The sequence below is a fragment of the Nycticebus coucang genome, chromosome 3, assembly GCF_027406575.1.
Source record: "Nycticebus coucang isolate mNycCou1 chromosome 3, mNycCou1.pri, whole genome shotgun sequence".
Lineage (NCBI taxonomy): Eukaryota > Metazoa > Chordata > Mammalia > Primates > Lorisidae > Nycticebus > Nycticebus coucang.
The window spans coordinates 131709767-131724622 of record NC_069782.1 but is presented as its reverse complement, the minus strand read 5'-3'; the positions used below and the strand labels follow the sequence as shown (position 1 = coordinate 131724622).

At 45.5% G+C, this 14856-nt stretch overlaps 2 protein-coding genes across 5 annotated transcripts in view; both read right to left on the bottom strand.

Annotated features, from left to right (window-relative positions):
• The window catches only part of SUFU (SUFU negative regulator of hedgehog signaling), a 138625-nt gene extending 124821 nt beyond the window's left edge, over positions 1–13804 (bottom strand). For 3 of the 4 annotated variants that reach the window (XM_053583064.1, XM_053583065.1, XM_053583068.1), the window contains exons 1-2: positions 13420–13804; positions 8427–8561 (exon numbers count right to left, since the gene is read on the bottom strand). In XM_053583064.1, coding sequence (XP_053439039.1) covers positions 8427–8561; positions 13420–13601 — 317 coding nt within the window. In that variant the 5' untranslated portion in view covers positions 13602–13804. Of the gene's footprint in view, positions 1–8426; positions 8562–10406; positions 10511–13419 lie in introns of those variants that run through there. The other variant, XM_053583066.1, reaches the window with a different exon arrangement.
• MFSD13A (major facilitator superfamily domain containing 13A) overlaps positions 1–14856 on the bottom strand; it is a 294129-nt gene that overhangs the window by 239394 nt on the left and 39879 nt on the right. The window lies entirely within an intron of this gene.

Below are 14856 nucleotides of genomic sequence, written 5' to 3'. Positions count from 1 at the left end.
GGTGGAAAAGTGTGGGCTCTACTCATAGGGCTGTCAGCATTTGGGCCAACTCCACACAAAAGTCTTTGGAACCAGCCTGACATGTACAGCAGATGACCTGCCCCAATGGAACCTCACCAGGAGAGTCTGCCTGAAGTCACCAACACACTTTCTCACTAGCCAGCCTCTCGAGACTCAGTTAGGCTCCCTGTAGTTTTTGTCCAGCCAGAGCAACTGGTGGTACCAGGAGCAGCCAGAAATCTTCGCAGAGAGTGGTACTGAAGTCACCTCTTTCACAACCCCACAGAAGCCCACATTCCAGTCCACAGCTGCCTGGCCAAAGCTGCAGACTTCCAACAAACATTTGGCAGCTGAGACTTAGCTGTCTTGACACCTTCCAAGTCCAGAAGAAGAGAGAAAGGACAGTCTCTCCTGATGAAGTCACCTGGGGGTAGGCATATGGTTCCTAAAAAAGTGCTCTGTGGCTGCCCAGAGCTGCAACTTGTACCATCTCTCCAACTTCAAAAACGGCCTCTTAAGAACCTTTTGATCTAAACAAGTACTCTCTTGCCCTGTTTCCTTTAGTGAATGTGAATAAGGAAAGAACTTTGGTGGAAATGACCATCTAGGGCTCATCCAATTAGCTTGCTCTTCAGCCATTCCAGGGTTACCAGGGTAGGCTCGTCTCTTGCCTCTGATGCACGTGTGCCAGGAACAAGAAATACAGAGGACCCTGTCCCTTCTGCTTGTCCCTACCCTCAATTAGCTGTGAGAGAAAGAGCCTAATAGGCAGTGGTACACAGTAGGCATTTAATAAATGCTGTTGACTGATTAAAATGGAAAGGCAAGGCCAGGTGTGGTGGCTCCTGCCTGTAATCCTAGCACTCTGGGAGGCAAAGGTGGGTGGATCACCTGAGCTCATGAGTTCAAGACCAGCCTGAGCTAGAGAGAGAGACATCATCTCTAAAAATAGCTGTGTGTTATGGTGGACATCTGTAGTCCCAGCTACTCAGGAGGTAATGGGATCACTTGAGCCCAATAGTTTGAGGTTGCTGTGAGCTATGAGATCACAACACTCTATCAAGGGCAACAAAGTGAGACTCTGTCTCAAAAAAAAGAAAAATATATATATATATATAAATATGGCTCAGCGCCTGCAGCTCAAGCGGCTAAGGCACCAGCCACATACACCGAGTTAGCGGGTTCGAATCCAGCCCGGGCCTGCCAAACAATGACAACTACAACCAAAAAATAGCCAGGCGTTGTGGCTGGCACCTATAGTCCCAGCTACCTTAGAGGCTGAGGCAAGAGAATCACTTAAGCCCAGGAGTTTGAGGTTGCTGTGAGCTGTGACGCCATGGCACTCTACCCAGGGTGACAGCTTGAGGCTCTGTCTCAAAAAAAAAAAAAAAAAAAAAGAAATATATATATATATAAATAGAATGGAAAGGCACATATGGCACAGTGGCCAAGAATATAGGCTTTGCGGCTCGGCACCTGTAACTCAGTTGAGTAGGGCCCCAGCCACATACACCGAGGCTGGCAGGTTCAAGCCCAGCCCAGGACTGCTAAACAACGACAACACCAACCAAAAAAATAGCTGGGTGTTGTGGCAGGCGCCTGTAGTCCCAGTTACCTGGTAGGCTGAGGCAAGAAAATCACTTAAGCCTAAGAGTTTAAGGTTGTTGTGAGCTGTGATGCCACGGCAAAAAAAAAAAAAAAAAAAAAATATATATATATATATATACATATACACACACACACACACACACACACACACACACACACACATATACATATAGGCTTTGGGTTCACAAGATTTGTCACCACACCTGGCCCAATAGCGAGTCTTTTTGTTTTTGTTTTGAGACCGAGTCTCACTCAGGTGCCCTGGGTAGAGTGCTGAGGTATCATAGCTTATAGCAACCTTAAATTCTTGGGTTTGAGCAACCTTCTTGCCTCAGCCTCCTGAGTAGCTGAGACTATAGGTACCCGCCACAACGCTCTGATAGTTTTTCTCTTTTTAGTAGAGATGATGTCTTGCTCTTGGGAAGGCTGGTCTTCAACTCCTGAGCTCAAGTGATCCTCCTGCCTCAACCTCCCAAAGTGCTAGGATTATAGGTGTGAGCCACCATGCACTGCCAGCAAGTCTTTTTAACACCATTCTCATACTTGCTAATCTCCTGAACAAAGAAAAGGCTGACTTCAGGCCTAGAACCTTCTGTAACAGGCCACAGAATTAAGCTAGAATATAATAATGCTGCTTCATTGTGTTTCTTTCCATAATTACCTTTAAATTACGGCAAGTGACACCAGTTTGCATATATGGTAGCAATGTAAAAATTTTTTAAAAAATATTGGGGGTGGGGGGTTGGGTGCCGTGCTCATGCCAGTAATCCCAGCACCTTGGGAGGCCAAGGCAGGAGGATCACTTGAAGCCAGGAGAGACTAGCCTGGACAATATAGCAAGACCCTATCTCTACAGAAAAATTTTGGTGGCCCCCATCTGTAGTCCCAGCTACTCAGGAAGCTGAGGTAGGAGGATCATTTAGAGTTTAAGGCTACAGTAAGCTATGCACTAATCACTGCACTCTGGCCCAGGTGATAGAATGAGACCCTGTCTCAAATAGGAAGGTGGCCCTTGAAGTTTTAGAAATAATGAACTAGAAAAATTTTAAAGTCCCTCTCAGTCCTAAAAGTGAATTTGGTTACCTGGAGTGTTAGGCTGCAGATTGCATCTCTCAGGCCTCTTTCCACAAGGCTCCTCTCAAACTTTACCTCCTCCAAGCAACTACTTCCAATCCAGCAGCCTGACTAAAAGTCACTCTCTCTAGTCTGCTCCCAGATCCTACCCATAGATGGTAGCTTTATAACTCAATACTATAATTTATCTTTATGTTTATCTCCCCTCTAGAACATGAGCCCCTTGAGATAGGAATTATGTCTTGCCATTTTATCCCCAAGACATCTATTATGATGCTTTTTGTCTAGTACAAAATAGGTACTTGATGAATGTATGCCGGAAAAAATGAACCAATGCTTCTGCCCTTTTCTCATTGGATGAGAAGACAAAAGACAGTGGAAGAAGAATTATTGCCAGAGATTCATTTGCCGTAGTTCCAACCCAGCACCTCTTAGCACTTAAGCTGGATGGTAGAATATACATCTTTCTGACCTCAGTTTCAAGTACTAAGTTAAATGAGAATTAACCCATTTTTATTATTTTATTTCATTTTATTTTATGTTTTAGAGACAGGGTCAAGCTAGGGATGGATTCTTTTTTTCTCCAAAAGACAGAGCCTTCACCCAGGCTGGAGTGTAGTGGTATGATCATAGCTCACTGAAGCCTCCAACTCCTGCGCTCAAGCCATCATCCTGTCTCAGCCTCCCAAAGTGCTAGAACTATAGGCATGAACCACCATGCTAGCCATTAACTCATTTTTAAAAGGGTTCATAAGCTGGGCATGGTAGCCTGTAATCCTAGCACTCTGGAAGGCTATAGCTGGTACATTGCTTGAGCCTGAGCAAGAGTGAGACCCCATCTCTACTAAAAATAAAAAAACTAGCTGGGCACTGTGATGGGCACCTATAGTCCCAGCTACTCAGAAGGCCAAGGCAAGAGGATCTCTAAGCCCAAGTGTTTCCACAAGGCTCCTCTCAAACTTTACCTTGAGCTAAGATGATGCCACAGCATTCTACCCAGGGTGACAAGAGTGAGACTCTGTCTCAAAAAACTAAAAGATAAATAAAACAGAAAGAGGCTTCACCATTTGAAATGTGTGGAAAAGCAAATCTGTCTTTTTTTTTTTTTGAGACAGAGTCTCAAGCTGTTGCCCTAGGTAGCATGCCAAGGCGTCATAGTTCATAACAACCTCCAACTCTTGGGCTCAAGCGATCCTCTTGTTTCAGTTTTCCTATTTTTAGTAGAGATGGGGTCTTGCTCAGGCTGGTCTTGAACTCATGAGCTCAAGCAATCCATCCACCTCGGCCTCCCAGAGTGCTAGGATTATAGGCGTGAGCCACTGTACCCAGACAGGAAAAGCAAATCTCTTTAAGAAACTCACCAGGATCAAGAAGAAATAAGTTACAACAGCATAAGACCAATTATAAAGGCATTTTTTACTTCTGTAACATAGACCAGAACTGGGTAAATATTTGAGAACATTCTTTCCATGTCCTTCTAGTGGCATTCTACCCAGGGTAACAGAGTGAGACTCTGTCTCAAAAAAAAAAAGAAGAAAGAAAGAAATGAAACACATATAAGGGAGTAGTATTAAATGGGAAAAAACAGTAAGAAAGTTCCCATTTCAAATTCAGAGGTTGTCCCTCCTGAAATATGGGGCTTTCTCAATTACATTCTTCATATTATTTTGGGCCTTGGGCCTATACCTGATAAGCAGGTAGACTGGAAGAATCTTTAAGCCACACAGGAAATGGTATTCTTTTAAGTAGAATAAATCTGTCAACAAAAAGGTATAGGCTAGCTACACTAAATACCCTCTACAGGTTCTTATTAAAAATATAAATGAAAGTCCAGCGTAGTCTCTTAACTTTCCACATCTGTTTCCTATTCTATCTCCATTATTAATACTGTAATGCAGGGTCCCCATTCAGGCAAGATTAATTCCCTCTTCCCAAAGCCTTCTGCAATAGAGGCATTTGGAAGGCTGTAAAGGCAGGATCAGACATTTTTTTCAACTTGTGACGTGAAAGAAGCTTAACAAGAGAGAAGAAGTTAGGTTGGGCCTGTGATCTAAAAGATAGTATGGCCCAATGGTTAAGAACTTAGTGCCCCATAATCATATCATTGTATACAGTTATGATTTAATAAAAAAATTAAAAAAAAAAAAAAAAAAAAAGAACTTAGACTTCAGACTCAGTCAGCCAGTTTAATCCCAATGACTTTCAGCAATTCATTTAACCTCTCAAGAAACTCAGTTTCCTTACCTATAAAATGATAACAAGAGAACTAATAAGATTATAAAGCATTTAACACAATGACATGGAAGATAGCAAGAACTAAAACAAAGAAAAAGGGCCAGGTGCAGTGGCTCGTGCCTGTTATCCTGTACTCTGGGAGGCCACAGCAGGTGGATTCCTTGAGCCCAGGAGTTCGAGACCAGCCTGAGCAAGAGTAAGACCTTGTCTCTACTAAAATAGAAAAAAAATTAGATGGGCGTTGTGACAGGTGCCTGCTACTTGGGAAGCTGAGGCATGAGGATCACTTGAGTCCACGAGTTTAAGACTGCTGTGAGTATGATGATGCCACAGTACTCTACCCAGGGTGACGAAGTGAGACTCTATCTCAAAATAAATAAATGAATAAATAAAACAAAGAAAAAGAACTCTATTGAAGTCTTCTTTATCATCATACCATTACCATGTCCACAGTCAGCCTCTACCCTAAAGCAGGACAGGATGAGTCCTACCGCTACTCTTTCAACCTTCCCAGGCTAAACAACCACCACCAAGATATAAAAAAGATGAAATAAGGGACAAAAAAATACAAAAAGCAAAAAACCAAAGAAGCTATGACAATACAAATAAAATCAGCTCTTGATTAATGATACTAATGAGGAATAAGAAAGATTACATTTAAATTAAAGAAAATAAATCCTTCATCAAAACAATATAAATTGGAAAAAATGTTTTTTTTGTTTGTTTGTTTTTTGAGACAGAGTTTCACTATGTCGCCCTCAATAGAGTGCCCTGGCATCACAGCTCACAGCAACCTCAAACTCTTAGGCTTAAAAGCCATTCCCTTGCTTCAGCCTCCCAAGTAGCTGGGACTACAGGCACCCGCCACAACGCCCAGCTATATTTTTGTTATAGTTGTCATTGTTGTTTAGCAGGCCCTGGCTGGGTTCAAACCCACCAGCCTCGGTGTAGGTGGTGGGTGCTCTGCCCACTGAGCTACAGGCACTGCTGGAAAAAATGGTTTTTAAAACTATAGATGGTGGCGGCGCCTGTGGCTCAGTGAGTAGGGCGCCAGCCCCATATGCCGAAGGTGGCAGGTTCAAACCCAGCCCCGGCCAAACTGCAACAACAACAAAAAAAAATAGCCGGGCATTGTGGTGGGCGCCTGTAGTCCCAGCTGCTCGGGAGGCTGAGGCAAGAGAATCACGTAAGCCCAAGAATTAGAGGTTGCTGTGAGCCGTGTGATATCATGGCACTCTACCGAGGGCGGTACAGTGAGACTCTGTCTCAAAAAAAAAATAAAAAAAATAAAACTATAAATGGTACCTTATGGGAGTACCTGATACAATGGTTTAAAAGGCAATATAGCACAGAGTATGAACTCTGAAGCCAGACTGTGTTCAAATCTCGGCTCTGCCACTTCTAAGCTGTTAATAATAGGCAAGTTATAGAACCTCTTTGTGTCTCAGTTTCCTCACCTGTAAAATGGGGCAAACTTTAGTACCTACAAGTATTATAGGGTTGTTGTGAAAATTAAATTTGTTAAAAACATATACATATATATACTGGGTGGCGCCTGTGGCTCAGTCGGTAAGGCACCGGCCCCATATACCGAGGGTGGCGGGTTCAAACCCGGCCCTGGCTGAACTGCAATCAAAAAATAGCTGGGCATTGTGGCGGGCGCCTGTAGTCCCAGCTACTTGGGAGGCTGAGGCAAGAGAATCGCTGAAGCCCAGGAGTTGGAGGTTGCTGTGAGCTGTGTGAGGCCACGGCACTCTACCAAGGGCCATAAAGTGAGACTCTGTCTCTACAAAAAAAAAAAATATACATATAAAATGACTAGAAGAGTATCTGACTCATAATCAGTGCTTAATAAGATTAGCTTTTATAATTATTCTAGCTGCTGCTGTTTTATCTGATTTAATACTAAGTTGATTATGTTTAATTTAGTATTAAAATTTATTTGTTTTCCGTAAACACACATTAGGTGATAACAGACGGCATCAGAGGAGGCACGTAGGATTTAGAAGTGCACAGGGCTTAGCCAGGAGTTATGGCGGGCACCTTTAGTCCCAGCTACTCAGGAGGCTGAGGCAAGAGAATCGCCTAAGCCCAGGAGTTGGAGGTTGCTGTGAGCGTGTGATGCCACGGCACTCTACCGATGGCGATAAAGTAAGACTCTGTCTCTACAAAAAAAAAAAAAAAAAAGAAGTGCACAAGGCAACAAATGGAAGTGGGCTAGGATAAAAAATGTGCTGTGGATAATGTAAGCAAAGATAAATGCAAGTTAAAAGGAACTAGGTAAGATGGATAAAGGGATACAGAGGTGAACAGATTTGTGATAAAGCAAGTAAAGTAAACGTTAACAGTAGAAACTGGGGCTCTGCGCCTGTAGCTCAGTGGTTAGGGCACCAGCCACATACTGAACCCACCCAGGCCTGCAAAACAACTACAACAAAAAAAATAGCCGCGGCTTGGCGCCTGTGGCTCAAGCGGCTAAGGCGCCAACCACATACACCTGAGCTGGCAGGTTTGACTCCAGCCTGGGCCCGCCAAATAACAATGATGGCTGCAACCAAAAAATAGCTGGGCGTTATGGTGGGCACCTGTAGTCCCAGCTACTGGGAGATGGAGGCAGGAGAATCACTTGAGCCCAGGAGTTGGAGGTTGCTGTGAGCTATGATGCCATGGCCCTCTACCCAGGGCAACAGCTTGAGTCTCTGTCTCAAAAAAAAAAAAAAAAAAAAAAGCCATTAATAGCTGGGCGTTGTGGCAGATGCCTGTAGTCCCAGCTACTTGGGAGGCGGGGGCAGGAGAATCGCTTGAGTCTAGGAGTTGGAGGTTGCTGTGAGCTGTAATGTCATGGCCCTCAACATAGCTTGAGGCTTTGTTTCAAAAAAAAAAAAAAAAAAATAGCTGGGCACTTTGGTGGGCACCTGTAGTCCCAGCTACTTGGGAGGCTGAAGCAAGAGAATTGCTTAAGCCCAAGAGTTTGAGGTTGCTGTGAGATGTGACACCACTGCACGCTACAGAGGGCAACATAGTGAGACTTTGTCTCAAAAAAGAAAGAAAAAAAGAAACTGGGTTGTGGATATATGAGTGTTCACTGTAAAATTCTTCTAACTTTATTTTAAAAATTGTTCATAATCAGCTGGGGGGAGGGGATAAAAGGAAGCAGACTTAGAGGCATCGGCCCAAGTTCTGGGCATAGCTATGCTACCTGTCCTCTGAGCCCAAACTCAAGAGCAAGTTTGGAAAAACATGGTGGTTTTAGAACTCTTGCTGAACATCACTGACACTTTCCCATACCATCTGAACAGGAATCAGGCTCTAACATGGACCACCTTGGCACAAGATACAGGCAGAGGGCAGAAACCCAGAGGTACCATCTGAGAAGTGCCAACACTTCTGTGAGGCACTGGGACTGCCAACCTCACAGAACTATTACACTATCACCCCTGCTCAGGAAAACCTCAGAAATAAGGTTCAAGGCTAAGGGACTGGCAGGTGGAAGGAGAACAGGTACTCACTCATGGACTCTGTTGTCACCATAGAGATCACTCAAGCCAAAGCTGATGTAGTGCCAGTGCTCGGGGATGTTGGCAGTAGGGTTCCCCATGTTCCTGTACATGCTAACGTAGTCCAAAGGGTCTGGGCCACCCAACCTGCAAAAGACCAAACACAGGGGTGTCGATGTAAGCCTGGAAACCAAACAATGTCAAGTTAAAGGGCTCTGCCTTACAAACCCAAAGGCCCCATCTTGGAGGGGTCTGGGGTGAAATAAAACTAAAGAGCAGCTACAGTTCTCTAAGATGAAACGGGGCTGTCCAACTCTACAAGCACAAGAGGCCCCCTTCTCCTACCCCCAACAGGCAGGGCCCCTTTTAGAAACCAAATAGACTGGGTAGTTGCCCATTTTGCTTTCTCCTGTTTCAAATTACTGATCTTAAATGGGACTGGCAGGGATTATCTCTCCTCTATGGTGCATGTAGACATGCCAACTTTCAAGGCAAGAGGTGCATCAGTCAATCAATTGGCCTCTGTTGAAAGACCATCCAGAGCATCCCCAGTGGGCATTGTTTCTGGAAGCAGAGGCTCTGCTTCACTCCTGCCTCTTAGACAGCTAATTCCTGAAAGCCTATATTGTGCCCTATGTTAATTACAGCTAGTTCTAAACAAACCCAAAGACTATAGTCCATGCAGACCCCAGACTGCACCCCATGGACCAAAGCCAGTCTTTTATCATTGCTAGTGACAAAGGCCAAACTTAGGCTAGCTCAGCTCTGCAAAGAGAACTGCAGAAGGAGCAAAACAAACCCTGTGAGCGTCTGCATCCAAAAGATATTCCCAAGAGATTGTCAACTCAAAAGGAGAGCTGGAACATTAAATGGTTCAGGCCTCTGAAGACCACATTAAATTCCCCCCACAATTCAACAGAGAAGCAGCTGAGGAACAGATTTAGTTATTATTTCACTCTGAGAATTTAATTCAATGAGTTCCCTTTAGTAATTAGTGCTTTAAAAAAAAAATTCTGCTTTTCTTCAGAATGGATAGAGAAACTTTGATACTTGAGAAACAGACTAAATAGAAACCATTAGCAAAGGAAGTCTGCATTTAGACCCCAAACACTGCTTTTGAGCTAGCTCAAACATCCCAACCATTACACACACCACAAAAACTTTGCCTGCCCCGGGACACTAAAGAAATATACCTTGCAATGGTCATAGCGTGCTGGTGGAAAGCTAACAACAAAATAAAAGACATGTTACACATGATCCCAGCCAGTGTGCCAGTAACATTTAATTGAAACACTATTTAAAACCAACAGGGGCTCGGTGCCCGTAGCTCAGTAGTTTGGGCACTGGCCACATGCACCAGGGCTGATTGGGTTTGAACCTGGCCTGGGTCTGCTAAACAACAATGATAACAATGAGAAAAAAAAAAAAATAGACAGCATTGTGGCAGGTGCCTGTAGTCCCAGCTACTTGGGAGGCTGAGGGAAGAGAATTGCTTAAAATCAAGAGTTTGAGGTTGCTATGAGCTGTAATGCCACAGTACTCTACTGAGGGTGACATAATGAAACTGTCTCAAAAAAATAAAATAAAACCAGTAAGTCTGGCTTCATCCTCTTTTGCCAGGATATTATTTGCCATTGTAGAAATCCTTATTCTCTGCTAGGAAATGCTAAGTTATTTACAGAATTTATAAGAAAGGTGCTGCAAATAGTTTAGAATTTCAGCTGAGGAAAAGGGACAAACCTCCATGTCTGCTCTTAACTTTAATTTTGCCAAAAATTTGATTAATTCCACAATCAGCTAGATTAAGTTTGTGAAGGAATAGAGGAAAGAAAACGGTAGAGATCTCTGGGAGGACCCCATTATAGCTGCAGAACCCCAAAACAGAAGTGACTAAAGGCCCCATCTCTGCTACAGTAAACTGCCACAAATTGCCAACCTTGCCCCTCCTACAGCCTAGGTCCATACAGCAATAAGCAGGAAAATTATATTCACCATTCTCTGCTCCATCTGCCATAGCACTGTAGCCCTCTTCTGACCAAGTCTTGCAGGAAGTGTCACATCAAAGACACAGCCATTACCTTAAAATACCTTAAAACAACTGCAGGGAATAACCAAGAATTGAGCAAAATTAACCTTGCTCACAAGCACGGAGTGTTCTGCTCTACTACTCAGAGACCAGATGAGTATGTAGGGAAAAAAATCATATTTTATACTTAGAAGAAGATGTTATCCAATGTCTCATCCCTCAACTTAATTCCTCCAACATCTGACTTCTTTACACAGGGCATTTGCAGGGTTTATGGTACTTGGGTCTGCCTCTCTGCTTTGATCCTTGCTCATCAAATTCTCAGCTTTCCAGCCAAAATGTCTCTGCTGCCCAGGGACTACTGGCAAAAAAGCCACCCTTGTACTATAAAAGGAATCCCATGGAATCCTGAGCCATAGCCAGATCCAGGTAGCCCGGCTCAGTCATGAGCCTATGGGATCCCAAATGTGAGGGATATAAATGAATTTCAGGATCTTAATTTTGTAAATCCCTCTGAATCTAAGAACCAGTCACTGAGCTGCCCCCCGCCCCCTTACATTTTCTTGCATCTAGGCAGCATTTCTGATTTCGCAAAGTGCTATACAAGCCTCTTCATTTATCATTATATGCTGGCCCATCTGTGAACACATGGGCTGGTTAACAAGCTTGCCCTAAGATGGAAAAAAAATTGCTCAAACCAGTCTTAGTCCTTTGCTTGTGCTTTGATATCTTTACATACACCTCTATCTATTATAGCCACTTGGGTGACATAAAAGCAGTTGGCTGAATCTGTGTATGGATTTCTCCTCAGACTCAAGTGATGCTGAACAACTAACATGGCAGAGCCAAGCCAACTTTTCTCAGGACACATGACAAAAAGTTCAACACAACATATAGTTCAATATAGAGGCACAATTGGAATGGGTACTAAGGTTAGCAATAGCTGCTTTCCACTCAGAAGCACTCTTCAAAAACTCCTCTCTACCAAAGAACCTTCTGCCTGCCAGACAGGAACACACCTCCTCCTGGCTACCCGCGAGGCTGCTCCACGTGGCCCTCCCTAAAGAGTTAGTGGCTGGACCCTAGGCCCTCTACACTGTCAGCCTTCCACTGACACAGGGAGCTGGCCTCAGCCCAGCACAGCCTAAAGACTGCCATCTCCAGAGGAAGATGAGGCTGTCATAAGGAGAAAGACCTAATCCTAAAGGGAGAGGTAACCAGCAAAGACAAGACCACTTCTGCCTTTGGATCTACCATTTGGCCACACGCCAAAGCAGCTGCCAAACTGTCTTTCAGGACTCTCTGAGGGGGATCATCTAATACACTGCCTACATGAATGTGGTCATGAACAGATTCAACCAATACTTCAATCAGCTTTTGGTTCAGGAAGATCATGAAGACAGGCTCTTTTCCAGAGTCCCCATAATACCTTTTTTGCCCAAAGCCTGTAGGAAGGCTTGCAAACACAAAAGGGCTCATCAGTAAGGTATCAAAAAGAGACCTCTTCATCCCTCCACGAGCACAAGGCTCTCATCTGGCGCCTCCCAACCCACAAAATGGGAAACTGGAAAAGACCATTCTCATCCCAGGGCTATTTAAGGGTTACCCTCAGCTTCCCAGGGAAAAGGCAGCTAGTGGCCAGGAAGCTCTTCTTCTTCTTCTTTTTTTTTTTTTTTTTAGACAGAGTCTCAAGCTGTCACCCTGGGTAGAGTGCTATGGCATCACAGCTCACAGCAACCTCAAACTCCTGGGCTTAAGTAATTCTCCTGCCTCAGCCTCCCACGTAGCCGGGACCACAGGGGCCCGCCACAATGCCTGGTTATTCTTTGGTTGTAGTTGTCATGGTTGCGGGGGCTGGATTCGAACCCTCCAGCCCTGGTGCCCTAGCCGCTTGAGACACAGGCGCTGAACCCAAGAAGCTCTTCTTAATATCCAACTGTACACTGCAACCAAAAAATAGCCGGGCGTTGTGGCGGGCGCCTGTAGTCCCAGCTACTCGGGAGGCTGAGGCAAGAGAATCGCTTAAACCCAGGAGTTGGAGGTTGCTGTGAGCTGCGTGAGGCCACGGCACTCTACCGAGGGCCATAAAGTGAAACTCTGTCTCTACAAAAAAAAAATATATATATATATCCAACTGTACTCTCTCCTCACTGCTGGGGTCCCAAGTCTCCATCAATTACTGCCCACTGAAAGTAGGAAGCTGTGGTCCCCTTCCATCTGAACTAAACCATGGATCTCCCTGCCCCTGTTCTTAGTTAATGTACTAAAGCAAAGCTGCTACGGAACCAGAAGGAAGCTCTGCACCAAGAAAGAGAACTGTGCAGAGTTAGCAAAAAGTTTATCAGTAAGAGTTGCTCCGTCAAACTTCAAAAGCAAAAGCTTTGAACTGATAGGACGTCTGAGCTCATCAGTAAGGTATCAAAAGACCTCCTCATCCCTCCACGAGCACAAGGCTCTCATCTCGTGCCTCCCACCCACAGAAGAGCCCCGGGCCCCCAAGCCCGCCCCTATGCCCTGCAGTCCGGTGCCCTCTGAGCTTCTCCAGTCTCGCTCCTCCAAAGCCCTCTCATATGCTTCCCAGGCCCCGCCGCGCCTCCCCCATCCCACTTCAGCCTCTCCCCACTTGGCTTGCCCTCACCCGCTAATGACCCCCTACAGGCGCCCCTCCTTTCACCACGTTTACAGTTCCCTCTCTCATACCGTTCCCCCTTCTGCTCCTACACACACCCCTAGTCCTCACTCTTATTCTCCTAATCCCGGTTAACTCTTCGCTACCCACGGACTCCGTTAACCCCTTTGTCCCCATTCCCAACTAGAGCCTTAACTTCTTCCCTAGCAGCAGGAGCCCTCCAAGTGCTTTAACCATTCCCCTCCTCCTCCTTCCCTTCCCACAAATTACTTAGCCCCCAGCGCTTTAACCCTTCCCAGCTTGCCCCTGTCTGTCCTCCCCCACCACCTCCGCCGCGGCCCAGGGCATACCAGTACTTGACGATAGCGGTAACCTGGAGCGGGTTCGGCTGGTCAGGGTAAAGACGGCGGCATTCTCCGTAGATGGCGTGCAGTCCCGGGGGAAAAAGAGAGGCAAAGGCCGGGGGTGCAGTAGGGCCAGGGGCCGGGGGTGCGGTAGGGCCGGGGGCGCCACTAGGCCGCAGCTCCGCCATCAGTGTGCGTAGGGCGGTGAGGGAACCGGAGAGGGCAAACGAGGAGGAAAGCACTGACCGGCCAGCGGACGCACTCGGTGGGTGCGACTTCCCGAGGCGATGGGGGCTGCAGCGAGGTCTAGCTCCGCGCCTGCGCACGCTGCACTGTCCGCCCAGGCCGTAGCAGTCGCTGAGTCTGCCGGAGGGTGCCTCCGGCCCTCAGGGCTCTCAGGGGGCGGGGCACCGGCGCGCCCTATCCCGGCATCCATTGCTTAACTTCTGTGCCAGTCACAAGTAGGGAAGGCGTGACTTGACGATGGCCCCCACCTCCCTCTCCATTATTTGGGAGTGTTCCAACGCACTTGGTCTCCCCCTAGTGTTAGGAGGAACCCAGGTTTAATAGAGATGTTGAGGCATCTCTGAGGTGCTAGGGTCCCACGAAAACACGAGAAATGTGCCCACAAAGGGTTTGTCACTATTTTGTTGACACACTGCTAACAACGATTTAAACTTAAATCTTACAATGTATTGATTCATTCATCCGTGTGGCATTAGTCTTAATAGATTATATATCTAATGTGTCCTAGTGCTATTGACAGACAAAAGGGCCCTTGCAACTTGAAGCTGCGCGGAGGAGGAAATAATCCAAAGAAAAATGCACTGGGCTCCTTTGAAAGCAGTGACACATAACCTCTCTTCACCGCCGTTTTCTTACCCATCGATGTCAATTCTAGCTCTTCATAAAAATTAAAGATATACTAGAGCAGTTCTTGAACCCCTTAGATGATGTTTTAATGAGCAAAAGATCACCTATAGTTCCAAATGCCAATCTTCAGACCAACGGTACCCTGTTGCACAGTTTACATTTAGCCGGAAACAAACGCGAAAAGCAACGACAATGTACAGCTTTTTTTCCCCCTTAAAGCTAATTTTATTTATTTTCCTTTGAGGAATATGTTCTTCGGGTGATTGTGTGTGTGTGTGTGCAGGTGTAAAGTTTTCCTTGCTATTAGAGTGTGAGGTGCTACTCTTACAGACCCAAATAAAACATAGCAACCTTATATTGTGCAAGGGAACGGGACGGGTTGGGAGGGAGGTAGGCCTCATCTGCAAAATCCAAACGTCCACGAATTACTGACCAATCCAAATAGACTACAGTCAAGTACTCAAGAAGACTACATACTTCATCATGCATTGCGAACCCCTTTAAGGGGAATACAGATCCAGGGCATGCAACACAACTATTAATTTATGTCTCCATCAATTTACTCTATGC